Source organism: Coenobita brevimanus, chromosome 112 (assembly GCF_032717465.1).
Source record: "Coenobita brevimanus isolate Jiangsu-jjx chromosome 112, ASM3271746v2, whole genome shotgun sequence".
Lineage (NCBI taxonomy): Eukaryota > Metazoa > Arthropoda > Malacostraca > Decapoda > Coenobitidae > Coenobita > Coenobita brevimanus.
This window is the reverse complement of record NC_137065.1, coordinates 2,534,945-2,556,955: the sequence shown is the minus strand read 5'-3', so window position 1 is coordinate 2,556,955 and position 22,011 is coordinate 2,534,945. Positions and strand designations below refer to the sequence as shown.

General features: G+C 38.5%; 1 protein-coding gene across 1 annotated transcript in view; it reads left to right on the top strand.

Annotated features, from left to right (window-relative positions):
- Positions 1-22,011, top strand: part of RhoGEF2 (Rho guanine nucleotide exchange factor 2) — a 725,597-nt gene that overhangs the window by 47,229 nt on the left and 656,357 nt on the right. Inside the window, exons 9-18 of the mRNA XM_080286550.1 lie at positions 2,658-2,723; positions 3,304-3,411; positions 4,530-4,628; positions 5,466-5,555; positions 6,908-7,101; positions 9,682-9,862; positions 10,636-10,747; positions 12,196-12,363; positions 14,191-14,238; positions 19,953-20,036. Coding sequence (XP_080142676.1) covers positions 2,658-2,723; positions 3,304-3,411; positions 4,530-4,628; positions 5,466-5,555; positions 6,908-7,101; positions 9,682-9,862; positions 10,636-10,747; positions 12,196-12,363; positions 14,191-14,238; positions 19,953-20,036 — 1,150 coding nt within the window. The remainder of the gene's footprint in view (positions 1-2,657; positions 2,724-3,303; positions 3,412-4,529; positions 4,629-5,465; positions 5,556-6,907; positions 7,102-9,681; positions 9,863-10,635; positions 10,748-12,195; positions 12,364-14,190; positions 14,239-19,952; positions 20,037-22,011) is intronic.

Here is a 22,011-nt window from a genome sequence, read left to right as displayed (position 1 = left end):
TAGTAGTAGTAGTAGTAGTAGTAGTAGTAGTAGTAGTAGTAATGAAGTAGAACTTGAATCCAGTGGACTGCAGGCTAAAGTCAACTGATCTCCTTTAAGGGGATGTAGGGAGGGGATTGAGGGATATTTTTATAACTGGGCAGCTCTGCCACCCAGACATATTAGTATAAGCATGTGAAGGTGTCCCTCTCCAGGACAAAAACAGGAAAACTGAACAAATTACCCAGTGAAAAGTGGCATGCAGTTTATAAAAGCTGTCCACATGGTGCCATGGTTGTTTGGTTGTAATATATGGAAAATCCCAAAGTTAACCACCTGTTTAGTTATGAATTAGTTGTTTGTATGTTAAACTGAGGGCATATTTAGATAACTGGAAAAAGACATCCCCATTTTACTGAATTTTTTGAGTTTCGTTTTACAAAATGCATATTAAAATGATGATTGGTTTATTTGAGAAAAGTCAAGTTCTGGTTTTGATGTTAACCCTCTGTAAAATGTAAAGCAAGCAATTGCTTGAAGATTTTATTCTGGCTAATGTCAAACAGTTTTATTCAGCTGAGGGAAAACTTTGCCGGACCAAAGGTTAGGTCGTGCATTTGAGAATCTAGAGTAAACATTGTGTTGCAGAGGGTAGGATGCAACTAACAGTGCAAATCATTTTTATTTACATGATAGATTTCCTTTAGTATGTTGGAATCCAAAGATTTATCTCTGTATGGTATGTGGATATGGAGAGCAGTGAAGTGTGAGAGCAAGGCTGGTGTCAGTAACCAAAATTTGATCTATTCTCAGTTGACAGTTATATTGCCATAGCCTTACTGTGAATATTATACTTGTCGGGCTGGATTTTCTTGAACTGTCCAGGCTCTTTATCAGTTTATTTTGCATATTGCACAGTTATATTCTGTTGTGTGGCAATAATATTATTTTACTGTTGACCTAGTTTTCATGCATGCATACTGTTCTTGAGAATACAAATGTGCTCTGTGCAATAGTACAGTAAACTGATAAGGAAGGCATGTTTGGGAGTCTCTCTGGTCAGTATTCTCATCAGATAAGGATACTTCCAAACACTTTTTTGTAGTTATGTATTTTACTTATTACACCTTACTGTCCTCTTCTTTGTTGCTTAAACCGTTAACTGCGCGTGATGGTTTTTGGGAGGTGTCCGTGTTGCGCAGACATAGAGGTAAAAATGAAATTTCCCATAGGCCAAATTTTGTCTTAGGAATTGAGAGAACACATGCCAAAGTATATAGTAACGAAATATTAGCATAATATTTACCTTGGTAAAGCCATGGATGAACATCGAAGTGTCTGCTTCCCTATTGGAATGTATGGTTTTCGTTTTCTTTTTTGGTTTTGGTTTCAGTCTCGGTTTTGAAGGCTCAAACACGCTTGCATGGGTCAGCCTTGGTCACCATGGCACTATATTCGAAATTAACCTGCACAGCCAGGGCTGTATTGAGCAGTCGCACTCGGAACAGCCCAGGCTGTATAGAGCAGTTAACGGGTTAAAACCTTCCTGCATCGCCATACTCTGCATAAATATTAGCCACCCATATGCAAAAAAACAGTTAAGGAAGAGGTGTTGGAGCTACCTACTCGACAAGAATATGAGCCTTAATCTTTTAAAAGTACAAAATTTGAGATGTGACATTATGCAGGAACTGGGTTAAAAAAAAAAAAAGGTTATATTTGGTTTGGGGGATATAGGGAAATACAGTAGATTTTAAATGGCAATAATACAAAATAAAAATTCTATTTCAGGTAACAGGTGACAAATTCCTCAGTTTTCCTTAGTGCCAGTAACTAACTTAGCTCCACACATTATTAACCTGGGAGTCAGAAATGCTGATGGTTGTGCATATTGAGCATTGTGTAGATATTTAACACGTAGTATTTTCTTAGAATTTAATCATAACCCCTTGGTTTGTGGCTTCATGAAATACTCAGTGCTGAAGTAACATTTAAGCTTTTTCATTTAAGCTTATATTAACTGCCATTTTACCGTTGATCTTCTGTTGGGTTTTATTTGTGGTTTTACTTGCCAGAATATATGTAGATAGATGGTCATTGTCTGGTTCATATTTATGAATAGAGATTTGGTTAATACTTTTTTTTATGCTAATGTTAATCTTATAATTCTATCATAATCTCTATGTTATGATGGTGTTGGGTATTTTCCTTTATGCTGTTTTTCTTACAGGCTGTAGTGTAATCCAGTTTAAGGGATATACAGGACAGATGAAAAGAATATTGGCATTACCATGATATTTTAATACAAGTACAATAGCAGTTTCACTGGTAATGTTACAATGATGACTTTAATATAGCTACTTCATTTTGTGCAGTTACTGTATTGAAATAAGAATTAAGCCTGATAATGCAGGTCTCTGTGTTTTCCATCTTTTCAAGGATTGCCACTAGTATGTTGTTTATACGAGCTTATATTATTGGAGAGTGTTTTGTAAATGCAGAATGCTGTTTACAGTTAGATGGTTCTCTACGAGTATTTTTTAATTATTTTTTATTTTATTATTATTATTATTTTTAATGTACAGTTACATGATTTTATTTCAGTACTTCAGCTTTCTAATTAGTGTGGCTGAAGTCTTTCAGTGGTTGACCTGGTATTGTCCTTTTTTTTCCTTCAGGTGGTAACAGAGTCAACCCAGCCCATCCTCAGCATGGAAGATGAGGAGTTCTCAGATACAGAGACTGTGAGTCAAGTATTACTGAAGCTTTGTTTCACCCTCATTGCCATTATAAGTTCAATAAACAAATAATTACTGTATAGAACTTTTCATCTGTAGTTACAAATATATGAAATTCTCATGAGTATAAGTATTTTCTGTATCTAGTTTTATGTCGTGTAAAAGCATTTAGTGACGTAGGCAGATTGTTAGTGGCAACCCCTTACATGATCAAGGCATTTGGCACTAGACTATACATAGAAAGATGGGCATTTAGTATCAGTATGTAATGTCTTATCAAAATAGTGTATTAATTCATTATTCATTGATGAGATTGTGGGGGGGGGGGGCAGAGTTATAAACTTAGTTTCTGCAATATGGATGCTAAGTATAATTTGTTTGTGTAATTTTTGTACATCCGGTGACTCATTTGTGAACAAGATGAAATAGTGACATGTGAAGGTGCATGACACATTGGAGGACTGCTGAGCCTCATTATCTTACATGCAAAAGAAAGAACTGTTCACCCTGTATAAAGCCAGTTTTGCCTACACTTATCCCACAAGTTCACTGACATTGCCTCTTCTTTTCCCTTATCCTCTCACAGTTAGAGGATCATGGCCCATTCCAGTCGCTGAGCAAACTGTGGAACCACAATGCTTACCTGGCAGTCTTCATGAACTACATCATCTCAAACTGTGACTCCTCCAGCATAGTTAGTACCATCCTCATTTTTTGTATCTGCCTGGTTGGTATATGCAGTTTGTCTGTTGGTATTGTTACCCCATCGGTAGGTGGGAAAAAAGTTAGATGGTGGTGGTGGTGGTGGTGATATGTTTTTAAGTCTGTGAGCTACATGGTTAGAATGTAAGTGTAGATAAGAGTAAAATGATGATTGTTGACAGAGGTGATTCTTAGTGTGATGTGCTGATGAGTGGAATAATGTGAGTTGGTGTTGTTTGAGTATTTCAGTGCAATAATAGAAAGGAGAAATAAATGTTTAAAGAAAGAGGAGATTAAAGCTGATCAAGGAAGAAAGATGGCCTGTGCTTTGAAGGCGTTGATGCAAAGCAGCACTGTTCATGGAGGTTGTATGGTGTGTTTTATCTACATTATTGTATGGGTGTGAAATTTTGGTGTGGGAGAGGTGAGAGCAGTGAGAATACAACTGTTTAAGGGTGTGTTTGAGTTGTATAAGGTAGTTTCTTGATAATTCACTGAAACCTTAGTAGCAAGTAAGGTCTTCAAAAAGGCAGATAACAGAATGATGTAAATGTATTGTTTTTGTTTTATTGCATTAATGATACTGAGGATTTGATTGATAGTTTTCATAGCTGGACTCACTTATTTGTAGCAGTACTCTGTACAATAAGTCTTGTTTAAAGTTTTTTTTTTTTTTTTTTTTTTTTTTCCCAGAAAAAAATGCCTGTTAAGTGTCCATTGCTGTCTTTGTATCTGATCAGTCCATTCCTCCAGCTGACAGTATCATTTGTCTGGAAAACTTTTTGAAAGTTTTGAAAGCATCTGTAACTTACTTGGAGAACTGCCTGTATATGTAGTGCCACAGTACTTTTTGCTTGCTCAGATCCTAAACGTGTGCCTTTATGTAGATGTAGTATGTCACGTTGTCAGTCCTCTGTTTACTTCTTTTTGTTGGCCATCATATATTCACAGTACAGTACTTTGTTATTTTTGTTATGTACCTTTTTGTCGTTGTAGGTATATCATGTCATCAGTCCTGTATTTATTTATTTATTTATTTACCAGTAACTACAGTATATATTTTTGTGTCATCCATTGCGTATTTATTATTTCTGTCTATTTTTGTTACAGTTTTTCTATGTGATCACCCATCTGTACAAAGAAGGCGTTGGCAAGGACATGAAGCGCTGGGCATACGAAATTACCTCCAGCTTCCTTCTACCCCGGGCTGTAAGTAAACATATTGCATAATTGTAGATCTACTTAATGTTTTGTTTTGAATGATGTGGTCTCCTCAGTGGGGGGGGGAGGGAATTGAGCAGTACTACTGATGAAACTGATGTGAACTGCAACTTTATGGGTTAATTCTCACCTTATTCGGGGTTCAGTACACTGAACTGTTGAAATTTTACAGTGTAACAGTTTAATCACCCCTGTGTTTTACCTGTACTATTGAATTCATTCATTCATTCATCATCTAATCCTGTGTTGCCCCATGAGGAGTGTAGGAGCCCAGGCCAAGTTAAGTTGGTCCTGACATTTAAGATGAGAATGACCTACCTCACTCATCCCTGAGTTGGATTAATGAGCAATAAACCCCAACCATCCCATGGATATAATCCTGCACCGGCCCAATTCAATTGGAGTGCCTTAATTACTCAGTGATGATGGTAGTGAAGGATAAATAAGGATGGATGGCTGCTTGAGTGAATGGTTCAAGAGTTTGTGTTGTCCTTGTGGTTGTTCAGTAGGTGTACAGTTAAAGTTTGAGAGAGAAGTTTAAACAAGTTATGGAAATGGGAGTGAAGATGGTTGTGAATGGTAAAGGATGGAGTATCTCAAATCTAATGTATGCAGATGATGCGGTGGTGTTTGCCAATACTGCTCCTACTACACCGTATGTCTTAGGCAGGATATAGGATTGGGATGATGGTGGTAATGCTGATATATCCTATTAAAGGTCATTCTTTGAGTATTGGACTGAGGGAAATTTATTCAGCTTAGGAAAGTTATTATTTTTTTTTTTTTAGTTGGAAGGGTGTATAAGTGAAATTTTTTATTTTTCAGCCCCTACCCATCAACGTTGAAGAAAATGTTCTCCACGAAATAGACGAAACTTTACAAAATGAAATAGACAAGGAGGAAATTCTGCGAAAGGTAAGAATTAATAAATACCATCTTAACCTTGTATGGATCCTACCCCTCCCCCCCTTTTTTTTTTTTCTTTATATCCGAGTAGATGCTATGATTTTCCTATCTATGTTCAAAACGTCATTGTTGTATTAGTGCAGATAGAGCAGTGGCTGTTGGAGTTATACTGTTGTTAATTTATCGTGGCCTTGATATTCATCCTTATGCAGCTTATTTCATGTAGATCAGTGGCAGAAAAAGACCCCTGCAGCTCTGCATTCTTTCCATAGCACATCTTTGTGACAAGCACTGTATTCTAGTGTTAATTTGTTGTTGCATCTCAGTATTGAAAATGGAAAGATGGCAGTTAAAGGCCAAGTTAGAGAAACACAGTACAGCATAATGCCTACCAGTATGTAACAGTAATAATTAGCTGTTGGGTAGTCAATATATGGGAGCCAGTGGAGTTAAGGGCTTGTATTTTTGTCAGCTTTGGAGCCATTCTAATACAGATTCTTCAGTAGTTTAGTTTCCGTACTGTGGTTGACTTTTCTTATGTATGTTATTTATGTCTTTTAGATACTGACATTGATTTCCTAAATGACATGCAAGAGAATATTTAACCGGCCATGGGCCTATGTGGAAATGACTGGCAAGGAGGAATATGGCCAAGGGTCTGTTGACTTGCTTTCTTAATGTTTATTGCGTAGCTGTGTTCTTATGGTACAGTTCGTCGTCATTATTAACTTGTTCCTGAATTTAAAACCCGTTACTGTATTCACTTAAAGTGGATCATGATTAATGTAAAATCTTTACGTTATAGGGAAGCAATTGCTTTTTAATGTTGTTAACCTGTCAGAAGTGTCTTACTTGGAGTTGATTCATGTAAAGTATCATTTTGCCAGTAAAGATTCTGGACCTTAATTGAGAACTATCAGTATTTAGCTGGATTTACTGATATTGTGTTCATTACTGGTAGTGAGAGATGGACTAGGAGAGTGTCTGGATTTTGGTGGAGGGAAAAGAGGCAGGAGAAGACAAAAGAGATGCAGGGGTAGCAAGTTTGTGGATGAGAGTGGTGTGAGTTGTAGGAAGAGCAGCCTGATGATGGAAGATAGGGTGACATGGAAAAGATTTGTTTGTGGTCACCCCCTCTGGGATTAAGACATGTGGCTCTTGAGAGATAGATAGATGGACAACATTCTCTAAACGTTGCTGGCGTTTAGTACACTCTCTATAATTTTTGTCATTTCTGGATCTACCTTACCTTATCTTTGGGTGGGAAAAGAAAGAGGTCAGGATGATGATGATGATGATGATTATGATAAGTCCTCCATCCATCATGTTTTAGTGATGATGGAACTTTTCCTTGTCACTAGGTGTTCTGGAAGGCTCGCCAGCGGTGTCGAGAAGATCTGAACGAGCAGCTGTCAGATTTCCGCCAAAAACGCAGTGCTGGCCTGGGATCCATATTTGGGCCGCCAGACCACCAGCTGGAGGAGAGCATTCACAACAAGACCAAAGAGCTTAGCATTGTAGAGCAGCTTCTTGTGCCAAGCCTTGAGAGTGTATCGTAAGTTTCTAGATGTCATAACTGTTTTGTTGTATTGTTTATAAAGGTCCCAACTTGCATGCATTGGCCTTGTTCACCTAAATATGGCTCTCCATGCTGCTTAGTCTGTGGTTGTCTCCCTATTCAATCCCATTATTTACTGACATATTTACTGGCCTGTGACACTGTTTAGAGTTTGAATTTAAATACTTCCCTACAAGGAATACTTATTAACCCCTCCATGGCCGAAGGCCCGGAATTTTCCGTGCATGCCAGGCCGATGCCGGGGCCATTTTTTGAAGTTTCGATTTTTTTTTTTTTTTTTTTTTTTCTTGCCATATTGAAGAGAAAGTTCAGATGCAGCTAACTGTGCAAATCCCAGCTTCCTAGACGCATTTTATGGCTTGCAATGGAGCGCGGAAGTTGCAGAAATATCGGCAACCGATATGCCACCCAGGGGCGCTGCCGCAACGCGAGTGGGAAGGTGTTGTTATTTTTTTTTTACCTCCCAAATCAGTCAGAATGGTGCTGAAATGTTGTGCATATATGAAATATGATGTTATCTAATGATTTCAGTACATAATCTGTTAGGAATGGCTGGAGAAAAAATTGTTATGAATACTTTTTCACCTTTTTGATATAAAGTAAGTTTATGGTAGTTTCGAGTTATTTTTTACGTTATCGTTGTGCCCACGTTTGGATAAGGGAGCGAAAGAGTTAAATTTTCGGTCCTAAATGAGAAACTTGCACATCCTCCAAGGTTAGACTCTGCCACAGGAGAATAAAGTGGAGGGTCAGATCCGATTAGCAATGCGGAAGTGGAGTTGCAACTTGCTCCCACACCACGAGCATGGCTAAATATAGAATCGTAATGCAGTTTCAGAAGTCTAATTATTACGAATACAGATACAAAACAGAAATGAATAAGTTTACAGACGGGGGGAAAACGTATTTTTTCCGTAATAACATGTTCATCTTTATCATTTTACGTTCATCTATCATTTTACCTTGTTGTTTTTGCAATATATATTGCTGTCTCGTAAACAGGGTGGTTGTATGTGTTTTGCAAGAGAGGAAAAAGATTGTGTCTTCTGTCTGGGTCGAGATAATGGGTGTAACTATGTGTTTTTAGGCATAGCCACGAGCAAAAAAATCGTACATCCAGTCGTCATGACAGCAAGTGGTGAACTGACAGCTGATGTGTGAAAGGGTGAAGTCAAGGTCAGTCTCATGTCCCAGATTTTCGTTCACTTCCCGAAGGTTTTCACAGTTTTCTACAAGTTGCACTGCATCAAATGATCCAAACCATTACAGCAAACCTGAGCAAATAGGTAAAAATACCAAGACAAAAATGTATTTTTCACTTATCATGTCTTTCTTGTATGTGCCTGTATTACTTCATAATCGTAAACAGGTGGTTGTGTGTGTTTTGCAAGAGAGGACAAAGATGATATATTCTGTCTGGGTCGAGATAATGGGTGTAGTTGTGCTTGTTTAGGCATGGCTAGGAGCGAAAAAATCGAAAATCCACTTATCACAGCAGCAGGCTTTGAACTGCTTGATGAGGTGTATGGGAGTGTAGTGTAGGTCAGTGTGAAGACATTCAGAACATTCGTTCACTTCCCAAAAATTTTTGCAGTTTTTTATAGGCCGTGCTCAAATGACGCCGGCTGCCATTGATCGGCTAAACGTCATTCGACGCCGGCGGCCATGGAGGGGTTAAATTTAATTCTTGCTGCTTCCAGACATTTTCATTCAATTTAGAGACTTTAAACTAGAGGGGTTAGCTGTAGCTATCATTGTTCCCATCAATACGAGAGGTTTCTCTTGACGTGAATATAATAATCTGAAGGTGTATCATTGCTGGTTGTGCTGTTGGGATGCAGACTGATGAAAGTTAATAACCATCAGCCTTCCATAAATGACTGAAATTGGAGGCTTGCCATCTGCTTTATGATTTATACTTTAAGCATACCTGGTACCAACATTAGTGTCTTGATTGTACAAAGAAATTTTTCTTATAACAGTTATTATGAACATCATAATTTATTGTGCTGTATTTACTTACTCTTATATTGATTGAATTGACTGTTTATAAGGCATTTAGTTGATGCACTGATTTTCTTTCAGTATCCATATTGTTATGGAAATCTTGAATTTTTAGAATTTGTTAATGACATTAATGCTTTTAGTGAGAAGTGCATAATCAAGACAGAAAGTCCTGTTAGGTATATACAGATGCATGCAAAGAAAACATTCCCCAGTCTCTCGCCTCAGTGGACCTGTACCATCTTTGCAGTTGCAGTTGCCAGCAAAGAAATTATATACTGTATTTTAGTACTGTATAATATAATGATGGTGACACATTATGGTGATTAACATAATGATGGAAATAATAATTTTGCCTTCCACAGGGCAAGCTGAGACAGCAGATAGGGGAATGTTTCTTATGCAGGCAACTGCACCTAGGACAGTAACTATTAGCTTGTTACACAAAGTGCTAGGTACACAATAAATTATTAACTAAATATGGTAAATATTGGTGGAAAAAAAAAAGTAAGGAAATACATACTGTAGAAATGATGTAATCTTTGGCTCTAGGGATGACCTGAAGAATGCAACAGACCTGACCCTGGTGACAGCCTCCTGCCTGGCCACCATTCTACTTAAGTACTTTGGGGTGCGGAGTCAACAGGCGCACCAGCTCATTGACCGGTGTCCCCTCTACGTCAGCAAGGAGCGGCCTCTTATTAGAAGCAAAATATTCAGAGGCTCCAAGAAGGTATGAGTGTTGATTTAGTATGGTACATTTTGTACTATAAACATGGAAGACTTGTGCTGTTGTTTGGCTGATTTGGTACTGTGGATTTATTTTAGGAGTAAGACGTTCAGAAGTTACAAAAAGTTTATTGGAGCAGCAAGATCCTCAGAGGTCCCAAGATAAAGATAAAATGTAGATTTGTACTGTACTTAGGAGTTTAATGTTCAGAGGCTGCAAGAAATTATGGTAAAGAGGCTGTTGGAAGGTAATTATAGTAGCTGATGTGGCACTTGGTTTAGCTTCCTATCCTTACAAAGCATCAGGTATAGTATGGCCATCTCATTGTAGGGATACCATAAAAGGAAGCATGGCATCAGTTTGTTTTATTATATTTTATTTCATATGACAGTTGTAGGGATAATGGCTTATCTAAGGAAATAGCAAGAAATTGCAGCTTAGAGAATTGCCGTATGGTGAATCAGTACTGACATATGCAAGAGTGGAAAACGTTATAAGTAGTAGTAGTAGTAGTTGTAGCCTGTGGTTCATCTGAAACATGAGCCTGGTGGACTGCTGGCTGAAGTTGCCCTGCTTCAGCAATCCGTCATCTTCCTTATAAGGGATAGGGAGGGAATTGAAGGACATTTAATGTACCTGGGCCTCCACTTGAAGGCATCCCTCTCTAGCACTAACATATGAAGCAGTTGAGAATGTCATATTCTTTTTAATAGTGTAAACTGTACTTCTCTTATTGTTTCTGATCATTCACCATATTGTTCATCTCTCTCCTGCAGCAAGTAGTCCGAGATCACATTTTCATCCAGCACACATACTACAGCGTCACCTACTGCAATCACTGTGGCCTCCTTATCTGGGGCATCGCACCTCAGGGATACCAGTGCAGTAGTGAGTATATTGCATGGTTTTGTCTTAGCTTTGGAGTGCAGAAGTCAATATACATTACACTCGATTATGACTGACACTGCAGCACACACTCCCTCACAAAACATCCAGCACTTTATCATAGAAAGGCCTCTGGTCTGACCCTTGTAAGGTGCTGGCTGCCAAAAGGAGGCACTGAATTCCTTCACAGTGTATGTACTGCACTGTACCTGTAGGATGGCCCTGTGAGACGAAGTTCCTTACCTGTGGTTGATGGGTCTGCCCAGCCAGACAGAGTCGGGTTAAGTAGCAATGTTGACAACAGCAACTCCATCACTTGTAGCTAAAATTAAAATTTAGAGTGTACCATATATCCAGGAAATGGAGTTAGTGAGGTAGTAAAGGCAGGTGCGGAGGGGTGTGAGTTGTGGTCAAGTGTAATGTTGCTGTGGATTGGACGATAATGTGGGGACTTGGGGAGTGTGGCAATCAGTACATGGTTATGTGGAATCTGTGTGGATTGCATGATACTTTTTTTTTACTCCAGTTTGGCAAAAAATTGATATCCTTCCATCTTAAATGCTGAGTTGTAATAATTGATCTGCAGTAGAAAATGATGCTAATCACAAAGAAATGCTGTGGAAAGGATGAAGAGCCATAGCCCTCAGCTTCATTAAATTTGCTGCAAAAGATTGAAAATCAGGGCCAGGTTAAGGTGAAAAGGGTGTAGTGAGTATACTGTACAGTACATGGTTTTGTTAGGACTTGTGGAGTGCAACAGTGAATTCATGGTTCTGTTGCACTTGTGTGTGTGTGTGTGTGTGTGTGTGTGTGTGTGTGTGTGTATGCACACATGCAAGTGAATGCATGCATGCATATTTGTGTGTGCAAAAAGGAGGTCTACAGCGAGGACTTCCTGTATGTTACAGTGTGTTAAGGGTGTGATATCTTTCTACATGAAACAGACCAGAACCAAAAATTCAGCATTATTTGAAACTAATGTAGCTCAATTTTGCAGCTTTTCTTATTGTATTGATTTTTTCCAATATTTAACGTAGAAGGTACTACAATACTGTGAGAGTAAAATATGGCTACAAACTTGATAACTACCCACACAATCATCACTCTTATGAAAGGAAACTCGGTCTCAAGTAAACTGAACCATATTTCAAGCTGCAACTCAATTTTATAAATCATTTTACACATCTTAGATTTCACTTCACCAGTCTTATAACACATCTGTGATTTCTTTGTACCCTACAGCTTTAAGCAACTGTTGGGAAGCAATTAGCTGATTATGACATTTGGTTTAGCTTCTAGCCCATAGAAAACATCAGCTGTACTGTGGCCAACCTGTGTATTATGGAGATTCTCAAGGGGGATTTTTATTATTTTTATTTTTATTTTTTTATATATGTATGTTACTCCTCATTCATCCCATTCACTCACTTCCATCTCCTCTGTTCCACCAGACTGTGAGATGAATATACACAAATCATGCGCACGGAGGGTCGAGGAAGCATGCATTGGGCAGCTGCACAAGAAAGATCGCGGCCGAGACATAAAGCTCACATCAATACTCGGAAAGATTATGCCTGACGAAAACAAGCGCAAGATTTCACAAGTCAACCCATCACACAGTAAGTCTGTGTTATTTTGTTTTATTTTTATTTATTAATTTTTTTTCTTTTTTAATTTTGTCTTTTAACCCTGTGCATCCAATTGGTGTCCTTTTGGCTCACAGGTCAACCCATCACACAGTAAGTTCGTTGATTGATTGATTGATTGATTGATTTATTTATTATTCTTAACTCTGGCAGACAAAAACAAGTGTAGCATCTCACAATTCGACCCTGTGTACAGTAAGTTGTTTTCGTCTTGTTTTAGGATGAATTGTTTAAATTTTCTTTTTTAACCGCTTGGATTGAGATGATGCCGTTTTCTTCCTGCTCAGTGCTACCAAATGATTTTATTCAGCCTAGGAAAGATGTCTTGGAATGAAGGGGTTCTTTGAGTGATTTTGTTTAATTTGGCCATTTGGGTGGTAACCATTATAACCAAATGGACGGCTGGTGGTTTAGAGGGTTGAGGCACTGCAACTGGATGTGGCCTATAAGGACTTAAATCAAAGAGATGTCTGTGATTTATTGCTCACATAACACTGTACCACTTAAGGGATAGTGACTGGGTATTCATGCCTTAAACCTGTGGACTGAGTAACCTAGGTACAATTCTTAACCGACGAGCGCTGTACAATCTTTTGTTGACTCAGATTTCTTTTATCCAATATTTCCCAGCAGCTGTAGGGAAATTAGTTGGTGTTGGTGCGTGGGTAAGCTTATACAACTTGCAGGTCAACTGGTGTTTGACAGGTTATGTGTTTGCTGCTCATTCAGCAGCTTTGTTTTGGATTATAGGCATAGTTGATTCCTTTGATCTGATGACATTTTTTTTTATTTACAGTGATTCTCACTCTCTCTGAATGATTTTATTGCACTTAGAAGAGCATTTTTATCAAGAGGGTTAGGTATAGCCTTTTTTGACCCCATCAGTACTAGGGAATTTTCTAAGTTGAAAAAAAATCATCTGGTAGTAGCAAGAATAGTATGTATGTGTCATTGGAGCAGAGGAGCTAAGTGTGTGCCTGGTTTACATTTGTTGATTTCTATTCCTGGTGTAATCCTTATTTTTGTGCCATATACCCTTTTTATTTAGTATGTCTTTTGGTGTTAAATTTAGATTAAGTGCAAAAGCTGTTAACCTCTTGAATCTGGTTGATGTCCTTCTACGTTTATTCATCTTGCCACCAGATGATGTTATACAGCTTAGGAGAGACTTGGAATGTAATGGTTTAGATAGGCTATAGCCATCCTCAGCACACCACAGTTAGAGGTTCTTCCTAAGTTGAATATAATCATCTTGTGGTAACAAGAATATAATAAAAGAAATGTAACTGAATTGAAGGGTTGATCTGCATTGCATTTGATATTTTTCCAAACTGCAAGCAGAATGCAGCTCATATATCTATTACCTATGTAAAATTTAGCAATAACCTTCTTTGTCATATATTTTTCATATTATTATGAGGAGTGTCCTACTTTTGTTTTATAATGTATTGACTTTGTTCCCATTTTTGTAGAACATTACTAACCTAATGCACAGGTAGTCCTCATTGAAAGGAGTTTTACTTGCATTTTTTCATTTGTGAGTCATTGAAGCATCAGTTGTGTTTTTAAAGTAAAAATGAATATTGAATGTGCTTTTAGCCTCTCCATCATGAGCAAAATGCTTGTTTCAGTAGAATTTGTTTTACTTTGAGCGTAGTGCTGATGAAAACTTTATTAATGTTTTGTCAGCATGAATCTTAGACCTTTAGGTAAGGACTACCTTTACATTTGTCTCTTTCCTGCCATCCCCCATTACTAACCCCCCTTTTCTCTCTCCCCTTACCCCCTGGCTCACACCAGACAGCACATTCTATATATCCCCGGTGACTTCCCCCACAGGAACACTAGGTAACAGTGTGGCTTGATCTCACAACCCTGTCAGTTGTGCAAATGCAGATGGATGAATTATGCCCATGTATGGAGTTTATTAGTTACTGGAGTTATTTTACTGTGTCTGTGTTATGCCAAACAGCCCATTCCCTGAATCCCAGCATTCCTCCTAAATCTCTCTTCCTTTCACACGTCACAATTTTGGTGCTGATGCTCATTGTTCTGTTGAGTACATTTTTGGATTGTCTCATTTAGGAGTGGTGGGATGATATTAATGGAGGAATTATTACAACCTGTACAGTAGGTGGCTCTTGTGGATGATCAATAAAGTTTGTTTTATTAAAATTCAAGTAATCAAACTGCCTCTTACCCCACCTGGGATGGAACTCATGACCTTTCAGACAGCAGATCCTTTATCAAACCACTTGACCACAGTTTTGGCCTGATTTGGACACGCTTCAAGTTCGGCCATAATTGTTGCATCATCCCTAGTAAATGTTTCCACGTGGGTATAATTTTTCCACTATACTCATGTCACCTTAACTTGGCCCAGATATTCACCTTTTTGTTGCTTATTTCATGTAACTTAGTGGCAGTAAAAAAATGCTGTGGCGCTACATCTTTTCCATAGGACTTCTTGCTTTCTAGTGTTAGTCTGTTGTCATAGCTCAGCATTCAAGATGGAGAGTTGTCAGTTTTAGGCCAAGTTGAATTGATAAGAGTATAGGTAACAGTTTGACCTACTGCCACCATCACCACTGTACCCTTGCACTGTTTGGCTCGCTGATAAACCCTTGGAGTTGGGGTCCTCTGTTTCATCTTATTTTTACCATCGGATGATTTCATTCAGCTTAGGATAGACTTCTTGAACTGGAGGGATTAGATATGGCTTTCATTAAACCCTTCACTTCAAGAGGTTTTCTTTAAACTGATTAACATTGTCCTCTGCTTTCAAGACTTAAAAAAAAAAAATCATTGTACTTTATTATGTTCTTGTTATTGTACTGAACGGGTTAATCAACTCACTGTGCACAAGAATGAAATTATAAAGAGGTCATCATAGTGAAATGCTCAAAATAATTGTTGGCATTTGAACAGTGGATTTTTTCAGTTACACCATCAATGAGTAGATGTTATAACTTTATGGAGTGACATAGACCAGTAAGAGTACCGTGTGTGAAGTTGTTTGATTTTGTAATTACTTGAATCATGATGACTTAAATTTTAGGTTAGTTTTTGCTGCTGATGTTTTCATTCAACTTAGACTCTTCAAAGTGAAGGAGTTAGATATAGCTTTTATAAACCTCATGAGTATGAAAAACCATTATTGAGTTGAATAAAATTGGCTTTTAGCAGCAGGAAGAAGCAGTTGTTATCTGGAATCAAGTGGTCAGGTGTTTTCTGTAATGATGGTAATGATTGCTCTTGCCACCCACAACTATGTCCTCATTGTAAATAGCAGGAGACTGTGTATTGTGTGGACCTTAACCCTCTCAGTCTGATGACGTACCTTATATTCTTTTCATATCTTGATAACTTTATTTAGTGTTGGGGAGACTTTTTGGACTGTTTGGGTTAAATATGGTCTTTATTACCCCCTTCATTAATAGGGTGCTCTTGTAACCTTATATATATATATATATATATATATATAAAAGGAGATCCCTGGTAGTGAAGGAGTTAATGAAGGCTTGTCTCACCCTGCCAGTTTGAAAAGTCCCTCCTGAACTGAATAATTTAATGTGGAGGTATTAGGAATAAAGGAAAGAATGTAATTGGATTCAATGGAGTAATTGTGTTGCACTACCTCTGATGTTATGCAGGGACATCCAGTTCCTGATAAATCTGTGTTCCTGCAAAAAATAGCATGCTTTGTCTTACACTATGGCACCAGGTATATATTTGGAATTCACTATGGCACAGTAGTAGGGCATTTGTCTCACGAACTTTGCATCCTGAATATACAGTAGGGTTTGATATGCAAGCTCACTTTCATCTTAAATGTCAAGACCAACTTCCTAGCCCCGGGCTCCTACGCTTCTCATGGGGCAACGTAGGATTGGATGATGATGATGATGATATGCAAGCTGTGATGATGGACTTTTGAAGTAGGTGGATGGTGGTTATTTGGTCAGAAAATTGACCTCCTGTCGGAAAAAACACAGGTTCAGTTCCAGACTGTGACGTGGAACAGTTTGATGATTTGAATGAAATAAAACAGACTTTAGTGATCATCCATGAGACCCACTGATGTATTATAAAGATGCCCATGCAAATACCATCACACCAGTCCTGAATGTGACAGCATGTATTCAGTATGGACAGTGGGTGTAAGTGTCAGAGTGGTGACATGTGTATGATTTGTAGCACTTAGGAGGGTTGCTGGGCCTCAGGGAATGGACTGTCATGTCAGCCAATAGTTAGACATGTAAAATATTTACATATATTGTGTAGCAGTGTACAGTACAGTATATCAGTCCCACCATCAGTACATAGTTCATAGTGATGACAGATTGTAACCCTGACACACACAAACATAGCCATTACAACACTTGCGCTTTCGCATGCATCACTCTTACTTTAGATACCTGATACCTCTTCTCCATTCCAAATTAGTCAGTATTGGAAAGGGTTAATTCTGCTCACCACTTTCTCTCCAAGGAGATCTGGTTCTGCATTGGACGTCATATGGATTGAGTTTGTTACAGTTGTCAGTTATATAGCAGCTGTATGTTTTTACTTGATTTTATAAAAGGGCATATTTTACTATGTTGTACATTTTACATATTGTACTTTGAAATAGGCCATTTTCAAACCCATGTGAAACAGCAAATTTCTTGTTTTTATATTACCTGCTGCCAGATGTTTTATTCATGTCAAAAAGGATCTCTCAGGAGGAGGAATAGCAAAAGTCTGCAATTCTCTTTTAAATCCATCTTTATGATTGAGATTTTTTGTGTCATTCCAGCCACTGTCAGATGATTTTATTTTATCGTTGGAGAACCCACTTCCCCTTGTATCTGCCTCATCCCAGACCCTCAGTTCTAAGATGAAGCCTTTGTTCACTGCATCTGTAGTATTTCACTCATTCATATCTCTTTTACCCCATAAATCTGTTGCTTTTTTATTTTATTTTATTTGTTTTTTATTTTAAGGTCTCGAGATGATTTTGTTCAGCTAAGGAAAGATCTCTGACACTGTTGGAAGTGTTGAAAATTGTATTTAACCCTCCAGTTGAGAAGTGTATTCAAGGCTGAGTAAAATAATCGAAGATAGCAGTAAAAATGAAAAAGTCATCATTATTATGTACTTTGCAACCAGTATTCACTTCCCAGGTGAAACAGAGTGAAAATGGATGATGGTTGGGGAAAGGAAAGGTGAGAGATGGGGACATGATGAAAGGGAGAGAGAGAGAGAGAAAAAAAAAAAAAATTAGTGTAATATTGTTTCATCCATGTTTCAACCTTTCATGTTTTGTCTCTCAACATATCCTCAGCAGTTTACAGTTTAGTGTTGTCCAGCTTTTTGTTATCAGTGTTGTGACATCCCCATTGAATTTATTATTACACTGAAGAGGAGGGTAAATCAGAGAAAGAAACAACATAATATATATGGTGTATATACAGTATATATATATATATAATATCTGTCTATCTATCTATTGCCAGATGCCTCAATCCTGTTTGGGGTGGCCACAAACAAATCGCCTCCAAGTCGCCCTGTCCCCCGCCATTTCACTGCCCTGCTCCCAACTCACACCCCCCTCTCTCATATACCTCTCCAGCCCATCCCTCCATCTCATCCTCAGCCTCCCCCTCCCTCTTCCCCCCTCCACCTCACTCACATACACCCTCTTCGTCAGTCTCCATTCTCTCCACATGGCCAAACCACCTCAGTGTGTTCCTCATAACGCTTCCTATCACATCCACATCCACACCACAACGCTCCTTTATATCCTCATTTGTCAGCCTGTCTCTCCATGTGACTCCACAGGCTCCTCTTAAATAACTCATTTCCACTGCTCTTACTCTTGACTTGTGTCCTTCCGACAATGTCCAAGCTTCACTTCCATACGTTAGAGTTGGTATCACAATACTGTCATATAGTAACTTTTTCACTTCCATGCTTACTTCCCTGTTTCTTATCACTGCTTTCAAAGAACCAGCAACCTTTCTTCCCTGCTGTACCCTTTCAAGCACTTCACCCTCCAAACCTCCATCCTTACTCATCACACTACCCAAGTACTTAAACGTACTCACATTTTCCAATTCCTCACCATCCAACCTTGCTGTACATTCACTGACTTCATCCCTCTCAAAGACCATCACTTTACTCTTCCCTACATTCACCTTTAGATTCCGTTTCTTACACACTCTCCCAGACTCATCCACCAAGCCTTGCAGCTCCCCTTCGTCTTCACTCAACAACACAGTATCATCTGCAAACAACAGTACAGGGAGTTTCCAAACACTATCCTCTCTCACCAGGGCCACTCCAACATCCACTACCCTACCTTGTACCTCTTTTATTACCCCATCCATGTACAGATTGAACAACCATGGAGACATGACACATTCCATGTTTCAACCCAACTTTCAAAGAGAAAAATTCACTTAGTTCACAATCCACACGCACTGCAGCCTTTGCACCATCATACATGTTCTTCACAACATTCAGCAACTTCCCATCTACTCTATATATTCTTAACACTTTCCACAATCCTTGTCTGTCCACCCTGTCATGTGCTTTCTCCAAATCCATGAAAGACGCATACAACTTCTTTCCCTTCTCTAGAAACTTTTCCACTAAAGATCTAAGAATGGATATCTGATCTACACAACCTCTTCCCTTCCTAAAGCCTCCCTGTTCTTCTCCAACTAATATATATATATATATATATATATATATATATATATATATCACTGTAACTGATGTTTGCACAGTGAGTTTGGCCATGTGGAGAGGGTGGAAAATAAGAGACTGAGTGCAAATGTGTATGTGAGTGAGGAGGAGGGGGAGACTAAGGATGAGAGAGGGATGGAGTGGAGAGAGATATGAGAGAGGGATGTGTGAGTTGGAGGGAGGGTAGTCAGATGACAGATGACACGGTGACATGAAGGCGATTTGTTTGTGGCCACCCCTTACAGGGTTACGGCATCTGTCAGTAGAATGATAGATAGATTTTGATACAAGATAATACCATATATACCTTTTAGAATTTGCAGTGAATTTTTAAGATGAATGTACAGTTTTCTGATTTCCAGTATAAGCTTGTTCAACCTTGTATATAAAGTCCTATGTATAAACTGCAGTGTGCAAATTAGTGTATTTAATGTATTTTTGGCAGTGCTCTTCCATTGCAAACCTCTTTGCATACTTGCTGTAATGATGCACCCTGTATTTCCATATATCTGTAGAGTTGATGGCACAAGCATGGTTTTAGTATATATATAAGATAAAGTGCTTCCCTGAGAGGAAGCATATTTACTTTGATCACATTGATTGGAATTAGGTGAAATGTCATATGATGGGAGATTGAGTTCTTGAAGTCATTTCATTTGTAAGAAGTTTTGCATATAAGAGTAATCTGATTATTAATAAAAATTTTCTCAATACTAGTGTGACAAGAAAGGACAAGCCTGTTCCATCACTAATTAATTAACCTTACAAATACTGTTAAGTTCACCTTTGATGTCTGTTTCAATTGACTAACTTGTTTGTGCTCCCTGCAGTTGACAAGGCCTTGCGCAACCGGTGTGAGGAACAGCAGATCAACGATTCCCTTGGCTCCGTTGCAGAGACTGACAGCTATACAGGTGAGTACACCACTTGATTTTACTCATACAGGTATTTTCCTCATTAGGTAAGGATTAGGTTTTTCTAGATACTTAAAAAGGTTTCTTTGTGAAGTGAAATGTAGCAAACTCCATTACACAATTTTGATAGTACTCCCAGAGATACAAATGATACCTTGCCCCTTGTATGCATAGACTTTAACACTGAAAAACACCCTGAGTTAAAGAGGTCTTAAGAAACATGGAGAGATATTTTTCAATGTAAATTTTACTGTTTATGTAAAGTTGAGATTCCCTTAAAATGAACCTGCTTGAAGGGAGACTACCTGTATGGAGATTGTAGTCATAGTTATATTTAACCTTTTTTATACTTCTCATTTCCATATGTTAATTGTATTTTTACTTCAGCTTTATATTTATTCAGTGCTTCATCCTTCTTTGTTCTCATTCATTTATGCACATAAGAGCCACTGAGTAGAGAGAGAGAGAGTGAGTTTAGAGGACAGTGGAGAAAGCTGTAATTTGAAGAAAAATAAAAGGGGGAGAGAATTGTAAACAGGTGGAGAATTGCAGGTACTGCTGCAATCTCATTGGTATGAAAGTATTATAGCATTTCTGGCACCAGTTGGTTTTATTCAGCTCAGGTGTGACCCCGTGTGTTGTGAAAGGGTCAAGCAAGCACAGTCTGAGTCATTAGAAGTAGCTACAGGCCTGCCGTAGAGCATTTCCTATAGTCTGACAAAGATCTCTAAATCCTTCCAGTTTAGTTGATGGTCAAGGGTAGTTACATTAGAGGGCTGCTTTGACTCTACCCTGCACATTTGAACGAGGTGTAGCACAGTGTCTGACTGTCATTAGAAATAGCTACAGGCCTGGTATTTGTGTATTTCTTCTAGCCTGACCAAGTTCTTCAACCTGTTTCTGCTTAGTTGATTCCCAAGTGTATTTAGATTTGAGGGTTGATATAACTAGTAATCAAACTAAATCCTGCTTCATATATACGGCTCATCAAGATTGACGTAACCACTATGTTTCATTCTTGTGGGAGAGGTCTATTTCCATCAGGTGAAAACAAACTTCCATATAGTTATCTGATGCTGTAAGTTTGCATTTTGTTTTAATGTATAGTAAGGCCATATTGTAAGGTGCCCCCTTTTTTTTTTTTTTTTTTTTTTTTTTTTTTTTAATAATCAGTTTTTTCTTCTGTAAAGGAAGTTGCATGTTTGGTCTTTTTTTATTTATTTTTTATTTTTTTATTACTGTGTGTGTCTGTTTGTCTCTTAGCAGTGTTATGGAAATCTTTTGGAGGGAATTGCACCATATTTGATTGGAGACCATAAGAGGAACAGGTGATTGAGCTTTGGGTAGTAAGGTCAGAGCTCAAGCACCTTTGTAGATCTATGAGTGCGCATAGTGCAGTGTGTGGCACAGTACTTGTATATTTTTGAAAAATTGCCAAGTAAATTTTCATTGTTACATATAGAGCCTATTTGCCAGCATCATCCAGTTTATAGACTTAATTGTTTGGGGGGGGGGGAAAGCTGATACTTCTCATGAGGGCTGTCTACTGTATAGGTGTAACATGGGAAAGAAAAAAAAAATCACTGGCAGTCCAGTTGACCACTCATTGTTTGAGAGTCATGAGAAGTGCCTGCCTGCTCTTAGTTATATGACTCTAACAGCTCACATTTTATTATGATGTAGTTGTATTAGGAAAAGACAAACCCGTTGTCTGTTCAGGTGACTGCTGGGCATGCCCCTTTCTGGCATCCCAATGTGTCCAGCCTTCCCTTGACCCCATCCTTCTCCAACCTTGTCTCATCCCACCCCACCCCACCTCACCCCACCCCACCCTGCTTTGCCCCAGCCCACCCCACCTTATTCCACACAGCATACCCCAGCCCACCCCACCCCACCCTCTCCAAATATGAAACATGAAGAGACAACAAGGGAGGAGACTGTAAAATGCCTCCATAAAAGACACAACTAGGGAATC